The 18,047-nt window shown below is 40.0% G+C and overlaps 1 protein-coding gene across 1 annotated transcript in view; it reads left to right on the top strand.

Moving 5' to 3' along the window:
- Positions 1-18,047, top strand: part of pou6f2 (POU class 6 homeobox 2) — an 80,025-nt gene that overhangs the window by 15,040 nt on the left and 46,938 nt on the right. The window contains exons 4-5 of the mRNA XM_029250394.1: positions 10,133-10,206; positions 12,779-13,013. Of these exons, the coding sequence (XP_029106227.1) occupies positions 10,133-10,206; positions 12,779-13,013 (309 nt within the window). The remainder of the gene's footprint in view (positions 1-10,132; positions 10,207-12,778; positions 13,014-18,047) is intronic.

The raw sequence follows: 18,047 nt of genomic DNA, 5'->3' as shown, positions 1-18,047 counted from the left end.
AAGCACTTCTAAGGTGAAGTTTGGTAAACCAGGTGGAGCCGTGAACCTGTTTGAGTGCTGCCAAAATCAAGGGCAGGGGATGCGGACAATGCACTATGATGGCGTTTAAACCCCGATATTCAATACACAGCCGCAGCCCCCCCATCCTTCTTTCCCACAAAGAAAAATCCCGCAGAAGGTGGTGATTTGGATGGTCGAATGACACCCGCCTCCAGTGCCTCCATGATGTAAGTTTCTATGGCCCTCTCCTCTGGTAAGGACAGGGGGTATACCCGACTACAGGGAGGTGTAGTGCTTGGGAGGAGGTCGATTGTACAATCCCAGCTACGGTGTGGGGGAAGTGTGGCAGCCCGGGTGGTACTGAAGACCTCGCTGAGGTCACTGTATTCTGGGGGAATGACCACCGGGATGGCCTCCCCTGAACCTTCCACAGCGGTAGCACGACAGGGGAGAGTTAGACATGTGTGGGTATGCTAGCGTCCCCGGGACACCAGCTCCCCAGAACTTCAACAAAAGATGGGATCATGCCATGAGAAACCCAAGATCATCAGGGTCTCTGGGAACTGGATAACGTAAAAGGACAGTCCCTCTTGATGGCACACTCCCACCGTGACTTGTAAACTCACAGTGATATAGTCTACTACTCCGGAACCCAACGGATGGTCATCTAGGGCACTGATCCTTATCGATACATCACAGGCCCTCATGGGGATGCCTAAGCAACATGCAAACCCCTCATCCATGAAGCACCCCGCCGCTCCAGAATCCACCATTGCCAGTACCTGAACCAGACCTTCCTCCCAAGCAAGTGTCACCGGTAGGTTTAACTGAGATCGAGAGCGGTGGGCAACACTCTCCTGGGATTCCAGGAATGTCTCATGAGCAGGCCGTTGCGGCCAGTCCGATCTGTAATGTCCACGGGGTCCGCAGTACATGCACAGGCCCTCCCGCAGTCTGTGTCTCCTCTCCTCCAGTGTGAGTCGGCCCCGGCCCAACTGCATCGCTTCAGGACGATCTGAGGTGGGCTTCGGGAAGGGAGGAATCGGCCGTGGCTGTTGGCGGTGTTCTTAGCCCAGATTGTCAACCATAACTGTGTTCTCAATGAATCAATCCAGGTCCCAGTCCTCCCCTCAGTAGGCCAGCTTGGCTTGGATCCAGGGATGAAGACCGACACAGAAACTAGCCAGGAGGGCGGTGGGGTTCCAACCACTCTGCTCTGCCAGGGTCCGAAATTCCAGGGAGTAGTCCGCAACCGAGCGGTTAATGGTCATGAGACGGTCACTGGCAGCCCTAGTCAACTGGGGATGGTCGAATACGGCCTCGAACCGTCTCCGGAAATCTTCATAGGTGGTCAGGGGACAGTCCTTCCAAGCCGCTGTCGCCCACTGGCGTGCGGGACCCGTCAGCAGGGAGATGAGGCACGCCACTTTGGTTTCATCCCTGCCAAACAGATATGGGGAGCATGAGAACACCAGCTCACATTGTATTATGAACCCCTAGCAATTCTCTGGAGAAACATCGTACCTCTCAAGAGCGACTAAGCAAATACTGGTGTGGGTGGGGTTCGGAGCTGGAGCCAGCACCGGTGGCACTGCAGCGGCGGTGCGGAGGGGTTTTTGGGAGGCTGGATTTACCCCATCACCCTGCTTTCTTCCAAGGCAGAGACCAGCCCTTCCAGTGTCTCCTCAGCCAGCGCAGGGACTGCTCATGCACCCCCAGCATGGCACCTTGAGCAGAGACGGCATGGTGTAGGCGATCGAGCACCGCTGAATGCAGTTGAGAGGCAGAACATTCTTCTATGTCGGACACAGGAGACAAATGCGGTGGACTCAGTTGCAGATGCTTTATTGTAGGGAAATCCAAAAGAATAGTTGGGGACAGTTGGGGTTTGTTTGATCCGCAATTGTCGTACAGGAGGAGCTTTCAAGAAGAGAGGTCGAGGACAGAAACATGGTCAGGGAGCTGAGGGAAACATCAATAGTGGAACCAGGATAAGGAAGCAGGGAAAAAGCACAGCGAGGTAAGTACCGAGCGCAAGGCAGCGGGAGCGATTGCTCGTATGAGGTTCCTCATCAGCCCTGGTCTGGTTGCGCCCTTTATACTTGCATGCCTTGAGTGCTTGTAGGTGCGGGGGCGGGCATGTCAGACAGAAGCATTTGATATGTATTAAATGTCAAATCCAAACTATTGTATATGAGTATAACTTTACATCATAGGGGGCTGAATTTGTGTGTAGTAATATAATAAATGCAGGCTTTATCTTAGCCTCCCAGTGGCAGTTTGAGAAACTGATGAACAGTTTATTGTTAACGTTGGTGGGGAATTAAGGACTGAGGAGTGACCAGGTGCTCAGCAGTGGCAGGTGGATTTGCCCAGTTTTACTTTCTTTCCTACACTCTTTAAATAATAGCAAGTGAACAAATAAAACTTTGCCTTTTCCTTAAGAAGCAAACAACTAGTATTTTGACATAAAGCTCTCAAATATTCCCTGACTTACTCTCATTTTAGGAGCACCCAGAGTTAAACCTTTTACTCACCATGTCAAGGCCTCTCTCCTCAAAATAAAATAAAAGCTTCCCAAAGTCGTTTTTGTTTTAAAGTCCCAATACCTCCAAAATTACCTCACAACAGAATTAAACAATGTCGCTATTGAGATGTTCTATTGGATGATCCTGAGCTTGGCTCATTATACGCATGGCAACTTAAATATAGCAACCATACAATGACAACGGGGGTGCAGTGGTGCAGTGGGGTTTACTGGGTCCTGCTCTCCGGTGGGTCTGGGGTTCAAGCCCTGCTTGGGGTACCTTGTGACGGACTGGCACCAGTCCTAGGTGTGTCCTCTCCCCCTCCAGCCTTATGCCCTGTGCTGTCAGGTTAGGCTCTGGCTCCCCATGACCCTGTATGGGACAAATGGTTCAGATGATATGATACATGTGTATAATAAAAACAAAAAATATAAATCAATAACATCTCAAGATTGCTAGTACATTTAGTTATTTAGCTGGTTCTTTTCTCCAAAGCAACTTAAAATGTTAAGCTTTCACACTTATAATTATTTTCCCATTTATACTGCTGGGCAAGTGTACCAGAGCAACCTAGTATAAGTACCTTGCTCAAGGGTACAGCAGCTGGATGTGGGAATCATACCTATGACCTTTATATTCAAAGGTAGCAGCACTAATCACTACACAACACTCACTAATTCAAGCAGACAGGCACTCAAATATATTTGTTGATTTTAATTTCTGCAGTGATAAGTCATTTCTGTATTTTTATTATACACTTTCTACTCTCTTGATATATTGTTGTCTGGACATTTGTTTGATGAATGAAAAATGATCCTAATGTATGTTATTGAATATAAAGGCAGTACAAGCGGATTACATACAAGGGTGGAAATTAGTATAACCACATCTGACAGAGGTCACAGCTGGAATTAGTTTTTTTTAGTCAATGTTTTGATTTCTCAGCATAAAATCAAATACATTTAATTAGAAAATCAAAAGTCTGATATATTTGTTGAATGCAATGTTTTGTGGCAATATACTGTAAGAAGTATGAACGTATTATGTGAAATATACATTTGAATGATTTGTTTGTATTTGTTCTAACCTTTATGTAGTGAGGGGAAACAAGAGGCTGCCTATGTGACCTTCACAGAACTCAGTAATTTCCTTTGTCCTTTACAGACAAGGATGATCTTTTACTTTTTCCTTGTTTTTGAAAAAAGATTTTGACATCACTGGTTCAACATCAACAATTTAACCTTTCTGAAAACATCTGGAAAGTTGAAGGGAATAGCTAAAAAATAATTCAGTTGATGTATTACCAAAAACAGAAAATTATATTTTATACGTAGTTTATGGTCCTCCATCTGCCAGTTTAGCAGCTTAGGTTGAAAATTAATTTGTTCATTAATTAATTGCTTGACTATAAGAACAATTTTTGGATAAGGTGCAGAAAGTATCACAGGTCAGGCTTCCTTCAATTGATAATGTAACAATTAGCGGCATCCTTCTGCTGACAAACCTGTGGACAGTAGACTTTATTCTGAAGCTTTGCTTGCTGTGCTAGGAACAATCTTTGAAGGTTTTTTATATATAAATTTGTAATCTATAAAAATTAAACTGTGAGGGGTGCGGTGGTGCAGTGGTGCAGTGGGTTTGACCGAGTCCTGCTCTCTGGTGAATCTGGGGTTTGAGTCCCACTTGGGTTGCCTTGCGACAGACTGGTGTCCCATCCTGGGTGTGTCCCCTCCCCCTCCAGCCTTGTGCCCTGTCCTGCCAGGTTAGGCTCCGGCTCCCCACAACCCTGCATGGGATGAGCGGTTTTAGATGTGTGTGTGTGAAAATTAAACTATATAGGATAAATGTGACAAAATAATTTTGTGCAGCCTATATGTCTCAAAAGTTACTCAGCATTAAATGTAGCTTTCAACTGCTGTTGAATTAATGTCGTTTTTGTCACGTATGTGTGTGTGTGTGTGTGTTACTTTTAAAGCAAGTTAAATCACACTTGAAGTATTCAGATAATCCCATACATTTAATAATGAAAACATAAAGATATTTTTACCTTTTTAGAATTTTTCTTATAAAATGAGTCATTGTGTTCCTTCATTCAGTTTTTCAGATATTTCATAGAATTATTGTCACAACATATTTTGCAATGAAATTTCACTTCATCCAAAGTCCTTGAAGGAAACCCCAAGGAATGAATTAAATGTAGATGTTTCACATAGAAGAAAGTAATCCCAAGTGCACCACTAATGAAACAGGGATTGTTACACTGCCCCATCCAGTGCACAGCTTCTAAGACTTCTGAGTCTTATGTCAAAGTATTATAGGGAAGTACTGTGATGCACTGTCATCCAAGGGCTCTGATGCCACTTGGGGCAGAAATTTAGAATCCTACCATGCATCTTGATTTGGAATAAAGATTGCCTTAGTGAAAAGCAGAGTCTAGGAATTTCTAGGAAAGCTACAGTATCCAACAGTAATGGTTACCAGTTTTTTTTCCTCTGTGAAAAAGAAATTTATTTTAAAGAAACCTAACTTGTATTGTTAACATTTTATTTAGGAATTTATTCCATCCTGTTTTGGATGTCAGTGTGAAAAAACAGGTTTTGGTTCACATCATGATCTTTTGTTAGGCAAACACTTGTACACCCCCTGCAACCAACATGAACTAAGGGAAGACATCAAGCTGGGCAGCAAACTACTACAAATGAAGAAGACCAAATCAACCACCTCAGCAACACAGCAGTCATTATCATCAAAAGCTTTAACAGCACATGCTAAAACATTTATTAAATATAATTTAAAAATATACACACCTTATGCAGCCAGAGATGATCATTTTTTATATTACAGAAGCCACCTTCTTAGTATTTATATGTTATGATTTGCCCATGTTTTGGGTCTTTATGTGTTTAAAATATCATCTAAACATGTTACCTGTTATTAAAATACCGTATTGACCGAAATATCTTTGTGCAGGCTCTTAGAAAAGCATTCATTTAGTGAACTTCAAAACTTCTGAAAATGTCAGCTAACGTAATCTAAAAATAGACAGTTAACTCTAAGTATGATAGGACCACTGCATTTATTACATTACATTTTTAGCCCTCAGAGCATCATTTCAGCAAAGCAGTTTCTCCCTATTTCAGCTGTAAGTGTTTGGAGTTGTAAGGAGTTTGCATGTTCTCCCTGTGTCTGCGTGGGTTTCCTCCGGGTACTCCGGTTTCCTCTCAGTCCAAATACATGCTGTTCAGGTTCCCCATAGTGTGTGAGTGAGTGACAGAGAGAGTGTGTTCCACTGATGTATGGATGAGTGACCCAGTGTAAGTAGTGTATCTAGCAGTGTAAGTCACTGCGGTGAATAAGGTGTGTGGGCTGATAACACTACATAGAGTTCATTGTAAGTCGCTTTGGAGAAAAGCATCTGCTAAGTGAATAAATGTAAATGTAAATGTAAATGTAAGTGGATTACTAGAAGAAGAAATTCACAGATACATATATTCCGTTGTAATAAGCAACATGTTCTAAATCAATAGAAAGTGGAAAATGGGCCTTCATTGCTTTCCCATTTAAACTCATTGGTTGTGCATTGCATATGTGCTGTTTCTGCATATTACAAATAGATCAATGGCAGTGAATGTCAGTGCTTCTTCACTTAGCGTTGTCAGCTCCCCACTCATACGCCAATGCTTCAATACGAAAGGGGTCAGGTGTTCTGAATGCCTTATGAAAGCAGATGGTATGGTTGAGTACTTCCATTCCATCATTTTTTGCTACAGTAAGAAATTTGGGTTGTTCCCCCTGTCTCCTGGATATTTTACTTTGAACTCAGCACAAGTAAGAGCCTTTTACTGTAAAAATTTGAAAACGTTGTGTTAAGATAAAACTTCAGTTCAAAGCAACATTAAGCTACCCACAACTGTTAATGTTCACACATTTTTAACACTTTGTAATTTTACTGGAGCAATTTAGGGTAAGTACCTTGCTCAAGGGTACTACAGCAGTAGGGGAGATTCAAAAATGTGACTTTCAGACACCAGGGCAGCAGCTCTAACCACCACACTATCTGCTGCCTTTGAGATGAGAGCATCATTTTCTCGTAGACTTATCTCCTAAATCAGCAGCATTCTCACCACAGAGGTTGACCGAACTCTACAGCACACATTAGCTAGGAGTCAGTAAAATTCTTCTGTACCGACATAGACAATGCCAATGACCTGGGGTGATTATTGTCTAGTGCAGATATTGTTTTTCCTTTAAATTAAAAAAAAAAAAAAGTTTGATGGTAAAGATCATCAAGCAGGTTATTTTGATGGTTTGCTTTGGCATCTCCAACTAGTTATTCAGATTTCATGTAAAAGTGTAATCAAAGGTTGAAATTTTTGTGCTGAAATTTGAGTAAATTGGCCTAGAGAAAGATACATGGGCTTAATATCTGCTGTCTGCAGGGTACAATTATAGTGCATCAGGACAAATGGCCCCAGAACAGTACCTCCTGCATCACTACAATTAGCCCAAAGAAACAAATAAGACATCAATTATGGGCGCATCTTTGTGACGTTAAAGAGACATTCTTGGGATTTCATTACCTTTTGTGTCATGCCCTTTCCTTGCTCTCCATACTTAATGCAATAGTCCGTTTCACCTGTTTTGTCCAAAGCATTTATTTATGATTTACACTTAATTGATTAGATACTGTAAATTGTGCTTCATAATTATTTCTTCTCCCCATCACTAATAATGACCACATGTATATTCTTCTACAATGCGAGCTGGGAGTAATTTGTCCACCTCACTGACAGTGAATCAAAATAAAATCTGTGCTTTCAGTTATTTTCATCAGTGAGTGGTATCATGTTACTTTTACTCTTTTACTTCTACTTACCTAATTTTCTGGCAAAATGGTACTTTTCACAGTAATTTTTGGCATTGATATGTTTTACTTTTGTATTACATTGAAATTCTTAATATCTAATGGTTTAGCCTTCTCTCCCTAAAACTAATGAAGTAACTTTTACTACGCACATCATGTTTTCTGTGGATTTTATTTGTCATCAGTTATTTTTAGTCACATTCACTTTTATATGAACCAGTAATAATCTCTCTGTGGCATGCAGCTCTGCAGCTCTGCAGTTCAGCAAAATGACTCATGGACATCAAGGTATGTAAACAATGGATGCTATTTATCTACACAGTGCTCAGATGTTCAGGGAAGAGGAAGCGTGAAGGGTGGTTCACGCAAGTGAATCTTCTGTTGTATTTCATGTTACTCCATTTGGGAGTCTTCTTCTTCCTTCCTTCCTTCCTTCCTTCCTTCCTTCTTTCCTTCCCTCTCTCTACTGTTGGGAACAAGGGTTCAAGTATGCTGCCAAAGGGGTGGATGCTAGATGAGCAGCACCAGGAATAGTACCGTACAGGAGTGGCTGGAGTGAGGGCAGGGAACTGACTCTCCAACAGTGCCTCCAACAGCGGGGCAACCAGAAGGCTGGAAGTATGCTGGAATATTCTCAGGCAGAAAGTGGGGTCCTCTACCACCTATTGATCAATTTGTGAAGTTCCAAAAAGTGTCTGTAGCTGGTTCTCCCTACTTCTCTGCACAAAAAAAAGCAAGTGCATGGAGCTGCTGACATGGGCTACTTTGGTGTCACCAAGACCTTGAAGAGGCTGGTTAAAGGATTCTACTGGTACCAGAGACGGATTGAAGGGGAGTGTTTATATCAGTTGTGGAATGCCTACATTGTAAAGAAGATGGTGCTGGGGCAGTGGAGCAGTCGCTCCAGGTGGGGGGGGGGGGGGGGGGGGCTGTTGCTGTTGAAAGGGTGGCTGTTGACACCCTGGATGTATTCCATACCATCAATAATGGTAACTGGTATGTCCTTGGAGTCATGGAACACTTTATCATACGGCCAGAGGGGTACGTGATGTCCAAGTAAGAGGCTATTATGACAGTGGACAACGTCATGATGAGGATATTTGGGATTGCTGGTGAATTGCACAGCAACTAGTGCTAAACTTTGAGTCACAGCTGATGGTAAACATGTGTGATTACTCAGGGATCTATGAGACCAGTGATATCCCTTTGCAACCCTAGAGTGATGAACTGGTGGAATGTTTCATTTGAACTTTGATTACTTGGCTCGCCCTGCTCACCAGTTGTCACCATCATAACTGGGATCTACATCTGCTCCTACTGTTGTTAGCCTGTCACACTATTCTGCTAAAGTCTAAATGCTGCAACTCAGCAGCATTCATAATGAGATCAGAGCCCAGCCCTTAGTGACCTGCTTCATGGATGACATCCTGCCACATCGTACAGGTAATGACAGTTCACTCACTGCAGCTGAGGACAGAGGTACTACACAATGTGGCACCGAATAAGGCCAGGATTCTCCAGAAGTGTAACTTTAACCTTTAGTCAAGCATCGAGAATTTCAGGTAGGGGAGCAGGTTTATTCTTCAGGCCCCATTGCCAGAAGGGCCACACGCATAAACTCAGCAGTCACTGGATTGGCCTTTGCACCCTGATCAGGGATATTCTGTGATGATCTACAGAGAACAGGTAGAGCTATGCCACACCCGGTGAATGTGCTACTGGGAAGACAAGGATCACTGCCCCTAGTCCCCAGACCCTGGACTAACTACCTCTACTATCTACTCCACCAAAGCCCAATTCAGCTCTATCACCTGCTCCAGAGGATAAACTGGCTGGTGCACCAAACCCTCTTGCCACTAGCTATGAGTTCTGGGCTCTATTACCCCCTCTTCTCCTACCAGAGACCCTTCAAGAGAGAGTACTGGACCCTGGGGCACTTCAGCAGCTTAATTCTCTGGGACTGCCCTATTAAACTGAAGGCATTTTCCTTTAACTTTTCAGACTTTGTTCATTCCAATTTTTTGTCTTATCAAAGTTTTAATTCTTTTAATGTTTTAATTCAAATGTAAGTTTTGTCTTTAAAGTTGTTTCATTTTAATTGTACCTCAATGGTCATCTCAAATTCAATTAATTTAAATTTTAAAAATTTTTGAATTTTTCTTTTCTGTTTTGTTTTTCTTTTTATTACACTCGGAATGAATAATGAACTGAGATCTCCCACTTTTTTGCATTATAATGAGTATTGATGAATTCTGTTTTGTTTGCAGGTCCCTTTTTACCCCCACCTCCACTTCTCACTGTGATACCTCTCTGTTTAATTGTTACTGTCATTATTGGTTCAACATTTGGAGAGCGAATGGTAAATTGATGTATTATATGAGGCTCAGCTTTTTCGTCACCCTTGCTCTGCCGCTACTTTAAGCTGGCTGTCAGCAACTGCTGTACAACTCTCCCTCAATGAGCGAAATAGCTGAAAAGTAAGCCTTGCTGATAATAAATCCTCAGCAGATTGATTTTTGGTAAACCACTTAGTTGTTTAGTCTGTTCCTCCCTGACACCATCCATGACACCTGTTATAGCTCAGAGCTGCTCAGACAGTGCTGGAAATTGACCTGCTTGTCCCACTTTCAGATCATATGTTTTATGTTGTGAAAATCAACTGCTCCATGCTGGCTTTCTTCTGCTCTTATGGAAAATAATAATTTCACTATCTCTCTCTCTTTCTTTTCTGCAGCATCAGTAGGCTCATCGCACTCTGATGGCAGCAACAGTCCTTTTGAACAGACCCACCCAACTTACTCCATAGGACGTCAGGTGGGCTTCCCAAAAAGCACACATGCAAACACAGCCTGAAGCCACTTGTGGCAAGCCAGAGCCTAACCCAGTAGCACAGGGTGTGAGGGGGAGGGGACACACCCAGGATGGGACACCAGCCCATCACAGAGCACCTGAAGCAGGACTTGAACCCCAGACCCCTCAGAGAGCAGGACCTGGCCAAACCCATTACTCCACCACACCCCCTCCCAAAATGCACTCAAAACTTAACATAAGTACATTTTGTACATTATTGTACAAAATAACATTGAATCGTGGCACAGCGAGTAGCACTGCTGTCTTACAGTGTCTGGGTGGTTTAAGAGGACATGGGTTCAATCCTTGCTTAGTCTGTGTGGAGTTTGCATGTTCTCCTTGTGTCTGTGTGTGTTTCCTCTGGGTGCCCTGGTTTCCTCCCACAGTCCAAAGACATACTGTAAAGATTCCCCCGTAGTGTGTGAGTGACAAAGAGAATATGTGTGTTCCATGGATGAGTTACCCCTTGTAAGTAGTGTATCTAGCAGTGTAAGTCACCTTGGTGAATAAGGTGTGTGGGCTGATAACACTACACAGAGTTCATTGGAAGTCACTTTGGAGTAAAGAGTCTGCTAAATAAATAAATGGAAATTTAAATGTTGAGCTAGAAAAGAAATTAAAAGCAACATTTAATACTAACATCAAAACAAAATAATTTGCTAAAGACTACTTCAGGGTTTAATTGAACTGCTTTATACTTTTTTTGACATAACTGGTAAATTTTTGAGAAAGTAAGAATGGATTGATGGTCAGTTTAGGTTATGCAACTATTATTTATTCTAGTCTAGTTAAATGTCAACCTTTTATTTCGATATCAGGTTTGAAAAATGAATAGAATTTTTTTTTGTTGAAAGGAACAGGTTATTTGATAAATGTGTTTTCTTCAAAACAAACAGTAATAAAATACAGAGGAATAAAATGAAAATAACAGCCTAAAAAACAGATATCACAAGCATTGCTTCTTATACAGAACTGTAGCCATTTCAAAAGAATTTTTAGACATTTATACAGAACGATAAAAATTTCAATGTCATTTGTATAGTGTAAATATATGCATGAATAAGTGATATGTTAATGATTATATCACTTATTAGCAGTACCTTTAATCTGCTCATATCATATTAACATCATGTTCACAGCTCAGGCTGCTCAGTGGATGTGGCATGTTATTTCAATTTAATTTTATTTAAATTAACAATAATTTTTATTTGAATTAAAGCCCAGTGATGCCCATAACATAAAATAATTATGAAACTACATAATTTAAAACCATGACAGTGCATATAAATAATAAAAATCTACATAAACCACACTGAATGGAATGTTTTTAGATTGCTTGACTGACACTTGTCATGTTTCTTGTTTTTCTGAACAGTATCAGATTAGTGGATTAATGCTCTCAGGGGTGGCTGCAGTTAAACTGCAGCTCAGCAGCAAAGCAATTTAGCATATCAAAACCATTTTTTTTGTCTTTTGCGAGATCAATACACTTGAAAGATTTCCACACCAAAATCTTTGTATGATATTATGTCAAAACCCTTGTGCTTGGACTGCTCGTCTAGAAAGAAATGTCAAATTTCAGGTGATTAATGGAAATTCTTTGAAAGCTATATGTTTAATTTTGTTCTGTCAAGTTTCTTATGATACAGGAGCAATAAGCCATGGCATAGTGAAAAAAAAAAAGATTAAAGTCCCCAGACTGCAAACCATGAGAAATAGTTAATTTTGTTATGTGCAGAGATAGTGTGAGACTCAATTACAGCAGGCTTGATTGATCCATTTGTCGATTGATTTATTTATTTAACAGATGCTTTTCTCCAAGGTGATATGAGAAAATAAACTTAGTCTAAGATGCAAACATGATTGTTGAAGCACAATTAATTTCTGTGATACCATAACTTTTACAGGTACACATTACATAATAATAAATAATAATAATAAATAGAAAAGTAGTCATGTCAGATGGTGTGATGGAAATTTATGGAACTTTTAGGAGATCAGGAGAGAAATGGATTTGGAAGAGATAGATTTTAGCCTTTCTTGAATGCATAAAATAAATTCTAAGGGAGAGAGGGAGCTAATTACACCATATCAGAGCCAAAATTGAGAATCTACTTTTGAGTTTGGACCTAATATGAGTGGGGGCTCCAAGCTGACAAAAGAAGTGTTGTATTCTTTCAACCACACATACATTTTTTCATTTTATCTGATGCTTTCTACCAAAGCAACTTACAGTGTTAAGCTATTTACCCATTTATACAACTGGGTAACTTTCCTGAAGCAATTTATGTTAAATACCTTCCTCAAGGATACTGTAGCTAGAAGTAAGATTCAGACCCGTGGATCCAAAGGCAGCAGCTCTAATGACCATGCTACCAGCTACCCCCGTAGTTTCCAGAACGACACACTGAGGGGTATTTACTGGTATTGATGATAGTTTTTTTCATCTTTTTCAGATGAAAAAGATAGATGGATGTTTAGGTTTTACAGATTAGCAACATCGAATAAATCCTTGTCTTTTTTAAATCTTTTGCAGTCCATGCTGGCAACACAACATCTAGCATCAGCAGTGGCAGGGGTGATGCCTGCTGGCACCTCGGGCCTTAACCAGCCCATTCTTATCCCCTTCAGTGTAGCTGGGCAACTGGGGGGACAGCAAAGCCTCGTGCTTTCACTCACTGGTACAAACCCTACCAACCTGGGCAATCTCCAGGGCCTGGTAGCTGCAGCAGCAGGTGGCATCATGACTGTACCACTACAGAACCTACAAGGTAAGTGCAATTATTATATGCTAATGTTCCTGAGTCTTCAGTTTACAAAGTCAGCTGGATGTCTGTTCATAACTCCATTTGTTTGTAAATCCATGAATTACATGGCAATCAGTGAAATCTTCATTATACAGATCTCTAAATTGTTTCATTAGCCAGGCTCTGTAAAAACCTCTCACAAACTATAATGAATTAAAAATTAGCTGAACAATTTTTATTTATTAGATTTTCATGAACTATTCACTGTCCAAAGCCTATGCTGAAAAGACAGGGGGTAAGGTAGGGTATACAGTGGTTCATTGCAGGACTTAGTTCATTATCTTTTTTAAATTAAAGCAGCATTTAATATATTTGTCAGCATCTAGCCATTTTCAATTTACTTTATTGTCCATACAATCAACACTCTCTCTCTGTCTCACACACCCACACACAAAGGAGATGAAGCAAGCATTTTGGGAAGTGTCTTCATCGCACAGTGTACTGTACTGGAATGAGATGCAAATTTTTCTTATTGTCTCAAAGAGTACAAAGTAAGCATGGTGCACAGTGGATCTCTGAACAACTGAATTTAAAGGATGATTCAAAAGTTCCATGTATCCATTAGTATACTGTCATTATTTTGAAGAATGATGAAGTTTTTCTTTTTCTCAATGCTATTTGTCAATGCTATAAGGATTCAGTACAAAAATGTGCCACTAGATTTATTTAAAAAATTTCCACTGAGAAACAGAAATTTAATCTCTTGCCACCCTTATCTAGCCTAAAAGGAAAGCCCTATTAATTATAGGTCAGCTATTTCACTACCAAACTTTGACTGTCTTTCTCCATTAAGTATTTTCTCTGTCATTTCCTCTCTACTTTTTTTTCAGTCCACATGTCTATACTTGACTTGGGTCCTTTTAAAGATTAATGCCAAATGTTCTCTTTTGATGATAGTTGTAAATGGTTTTCATTTTAATGTTTAAAATATTGTCTTTTTTATGCCATTAGAGCAATGGAAACCTGTTATGCATAAATATTAGATGAGGTGGCTGAGTTAATGCAGTACCAATATGCCATATAAATTTTGAGGAAGAATGGAAAGCAGGAGTTTTTTTTCAGGGGCATAGCTTACTTTGGAACAGCAGAAAGTACAGAGTTGGGTCAGATTTTCTGATGGACCTTCTAATGGACAAGCATGCATAAATAACAACAAGAGTTACGGGCTTGCATGGCTTAATAAGCACTTCTGTTAAAGTCACTTGTTCAGACTTGTTTTGGGTACCAGGACTTCTTTGGACCACAATATTATACAAGGAATTTTCACTTTTCTTCTCTGTATGTGGCAAAGAGCAGTTTGCAGGCATGTTTTTTCTGTAGTGTTTACAATGGTTTTGTAGACATATGTTAGGTGACTGGACAGATTTGTTTTCGAAAGCTGAGTTTTAGTGTTGAACATAAGATTAGCATATGGGATGTGTTTTTTAGCTACAAAGGAGTGGGAAGGGATTTCTGTAGTAGACAAACATGATTTCTTCATTTTCAAGTGTTTTTTGTTTTAAAAGATTGTTCATTTGATGCAGAAGAGGTGATCATTGACCTATTTGCCCAAAATAGACTGATAATAGCATGATGAATAGAAAAACTTTGAAATAATAACAAATTCGGACAACACATACTGTACATAACACTAAAACCACATTAGGCAAGAAGCCATAGTTTCTTCTCTCAGTTGTCCCACAGTTGTGTGCTCCTTGCAATGCTCAAAAGTCTCCTAACTTTTTTTAAAAGTGTAATTCCATTATCTGTGATAATAACGAGCCCTAAACTAAAAAAAGTCCTAAAAAGGCAAAAGACTTACCTATCATTTTAAACCTTTAAGTAATAAAATCCACAGAATTTTCTTGAAAGACAGCAGAATTAGAAATAATTCATGATTTTATTTACAGTTTTATCACAAATCAAAATTTATGAAACGCAGAGGTTAGAAGCATTATGCATGATTACTACTACTCACACACAATGTCTACAACTGCTTGTCCTGAGCGGGGGTCGCAGTGAACCGGAGCCTTACCCGGCAACACAGGCCACAAGGCTGGGGAGGGACACACACCCAGGACGGGACGCCACTCTGTTACAAGGCACCCCAAGCAGGACTCGAACCCCAGACCCACCACACAGCAGGCCTACCACTATTACTGCTACTACGGTCTTACTGATCACCATCTACAACTCAACCTCTCAAAGACTGAGAGGTCCATCCATCTGTCAAGGACATTCTATCAAACTGGAAAATTTGCTAATTTCATCCACTTTGTAAGTCAACATCCTAGGAGTAACAATCCACTAAAAATACTTCCCTTAACACACTGAAGCCATAACTCTGCCTCGCGAATACATACTGCCCTTACCTAAGAGCACATACGACACAGTTTTTGGTCCAGACCATGGTGATATCCCGGCTGGAGTATTGCAACTCCCTTCTGTTTGGTCATCCAGTCTCCACCATCAAGCCTCTCCAGATGATACAGAATGCTGTTGTGTGAGTTGTGCTTGACCTACCAAAGCATTCCCATCAATCTCTCTTCTTCATCTTCCTCCACTGGCTTCCTATAGCTGCCCATATCAAGTTTAAGGCTCTAGTTACAGCCTGCAAAACCATCAACAGTTCTGCTATGTATAGACTGATCCAAGAGGTGTAAAGCACAAACACCACCCACAGTGCCACTGTACTGCCCAAAAACAGCAGAGTAAAAAAATAAATAAATAATAAAGTATAAAAGAAACAGTAAGATTAACATTCAGTGGTAAAAGGAAATTTGGTTTTTTTAATAACATTTAAGCATTTCATGAAAATTCAGTTTGAGTGGTTTTTCAGTGATGAATGATGCTTTTTCATGCAGGTGAAGCCTGAATTTCCAAATCTTTCTTACAGTTTAAACAAAAAGACTAAGAATAAGGTGTGACACAATAAATTTCATTAAAAATCTTATGCACATTTTTTTATTGACCAGAAGAAACGTATTGACTCAAGTTTATTTTAATTTGTTAAATTCTCCAAGTCAGTAATTTTAAAGAAAAATAAATTACAGATTTCTTGCTCTTTCTTCAAACAGTCTTGAAATAAAACAGAGGTATACAGAAATTTCTTCTTGTAATATTCATAAGTGCACCTGTCTGTTATGATTTCACCAGACATGATAAATCATGCAGAAAGGTGCATAATCCCAGTGATCTAACAGAGGATAGTTAGGTGAAAGCCTTGTTCTTCCTATCTGTCTCCGAGAAACATGAAATAGCTCTCAAAATCTACATAAAAGCTGCTGTCCTACTTATGTACAGTAATGAGAAACAATGTCAGTAATAATCAGAATGATGCTTCTGTTACAGAAAAACCCTTTCGCACACCGTCATATCTGTGTAGCAGGCAGGAGAATGACAGAAATTATGGAAATCATGCTCATCATTACAACACCAGAGGGCAGGCTCCTGAGGGAAGATGAAAATGTTTTCAGAGTACATAATCTGTGTCTCACTCAATCACTTTTAATCAGCCAAACTGCCATCGCAAACACAGAGGGAGCACTTTTAAAAGCTTGTCTGTCTTAATATAGCGCCACAGGCCCACAGCAGGCTTCCATCCTATTTGACAAAAATGTTGGTGTCATAAATTGGAAAATATAAAGCAATAACTAATAAATAAATCTTTTGACCCTTGAAGTTGAATAATGCTCTTATTTTCTGGATAGACAGTGCTTCCCCAAAATCACCAAAGCAAAAAAATCTGCTTTCGGAATGCAGTTTCAAATACACATTGTAAAACTTTTTCCATGTTTTGTTTAATGGTCTGGTTTCTTCAAGCTTGTGTATTATCCCATTGGGTTTACGCAGTGTTTAATAAAGGAAATAAATTTTAAATCCAAAGTTACTCCAACTTAAAGTGCAATAGGAGCCCTCACACAAAGGTTTGCAAAGCTTAATTGATTTTTTTTTTTAGAATTTATGCCTTAGTGGTGATTGAGACTGAAAAACGTAGAGCTATCAAAGATGTGATGGTGCTTGGTCAGTCATCCTTTTGTTACATCTTTGACATCAGCTAATACAGTGTCTTAATGCTTGGTCTTGTAAATCTAATTGGTGCTGACTTGTGAATCCCAGAAGAGTAACTTCTGATGTGTCCTTGTAAAAGATGCTTAGCTTAAGTCTATCTGATGAAATATATAGTTGTATGAATAGGTAAGTTGTTAATGGGTTTGAATGTTGGCTAAGCAATGGAACGAAAATTCCCAAGTTGGTACTGATTGTTTATCAAGATAGGTGCATATCATCATTCACTGAACTTCAGTGATGTTAAAATAGAGGATTAATATTCTATACACTATTTAGAAAGGTGTTTTTGAAACTGCAATACTGATGGCACTGAAAATACTGCAGGAAAATAACTGTGAAATATGTTTTCAGAATGGTTCTGTGTCATAACTCCCTCACACGATCATTATTTCAATCTTTTTAATCAAACAGCTGCTTTCAAATGTTGCTTACAAATGGACTGTCATATTCTATAAATAGTCCAACTTTAAAAATGTTCATATACACGCCGCACATTTTTGTGTCTCTAAATCTCACATGTCTATTAAATATTCTCTCAGAAATGCATGTGTGTGTTTTTCTGCTGCTGTTTACTGTTTTTCACAGCAATTGAATTTATACATGTTAGCTGGTGGCACTGCCACACAGTTCAACTGAAAAAAGCAGGTCTGTCAAGGGAAAGTACATTGTCTGAAGAAGGAGCAGACCTCATGAGGGATACTTTTTTGGTCAGGGTGAAAGAACACAAGAATAATGATCATTGGTGATATCAATGGAAAAAATTAAAAACATGCATTCACCATCATCAGTAAATATTAGCGGAAATATACGTTTCAGATGCTTTTAGGAAAAAATGATAAAAACATGACTTGTAAGGGGCAAGGTCCAAGATGGGGGTTGGAGGCAGTGCCTTTTCGGCAGCAGGAAGGGACAGGGCATCGCGGACCCTCGCAGCAGAAACCAGCTCTT

This window comes from Scleropages formosus, chromosome 3 (genome assembly GCF_900964775.1).
Source record: "Scleropages formosus chromosome 3, fSclFor1.1, whole genome shotgun sequence".
NCBI classification, from domain to species: Eukaryota; Metazoa; Chordata; class Actinopteri; order Osteoglossiformes; family Osteoglossidae; genus Scleropages; species Scleropages formosus.
Note: the sequence above shows the minus strand (reverse complement) of the source record. Positions and strands in the feature narration are given on the sequence as shown.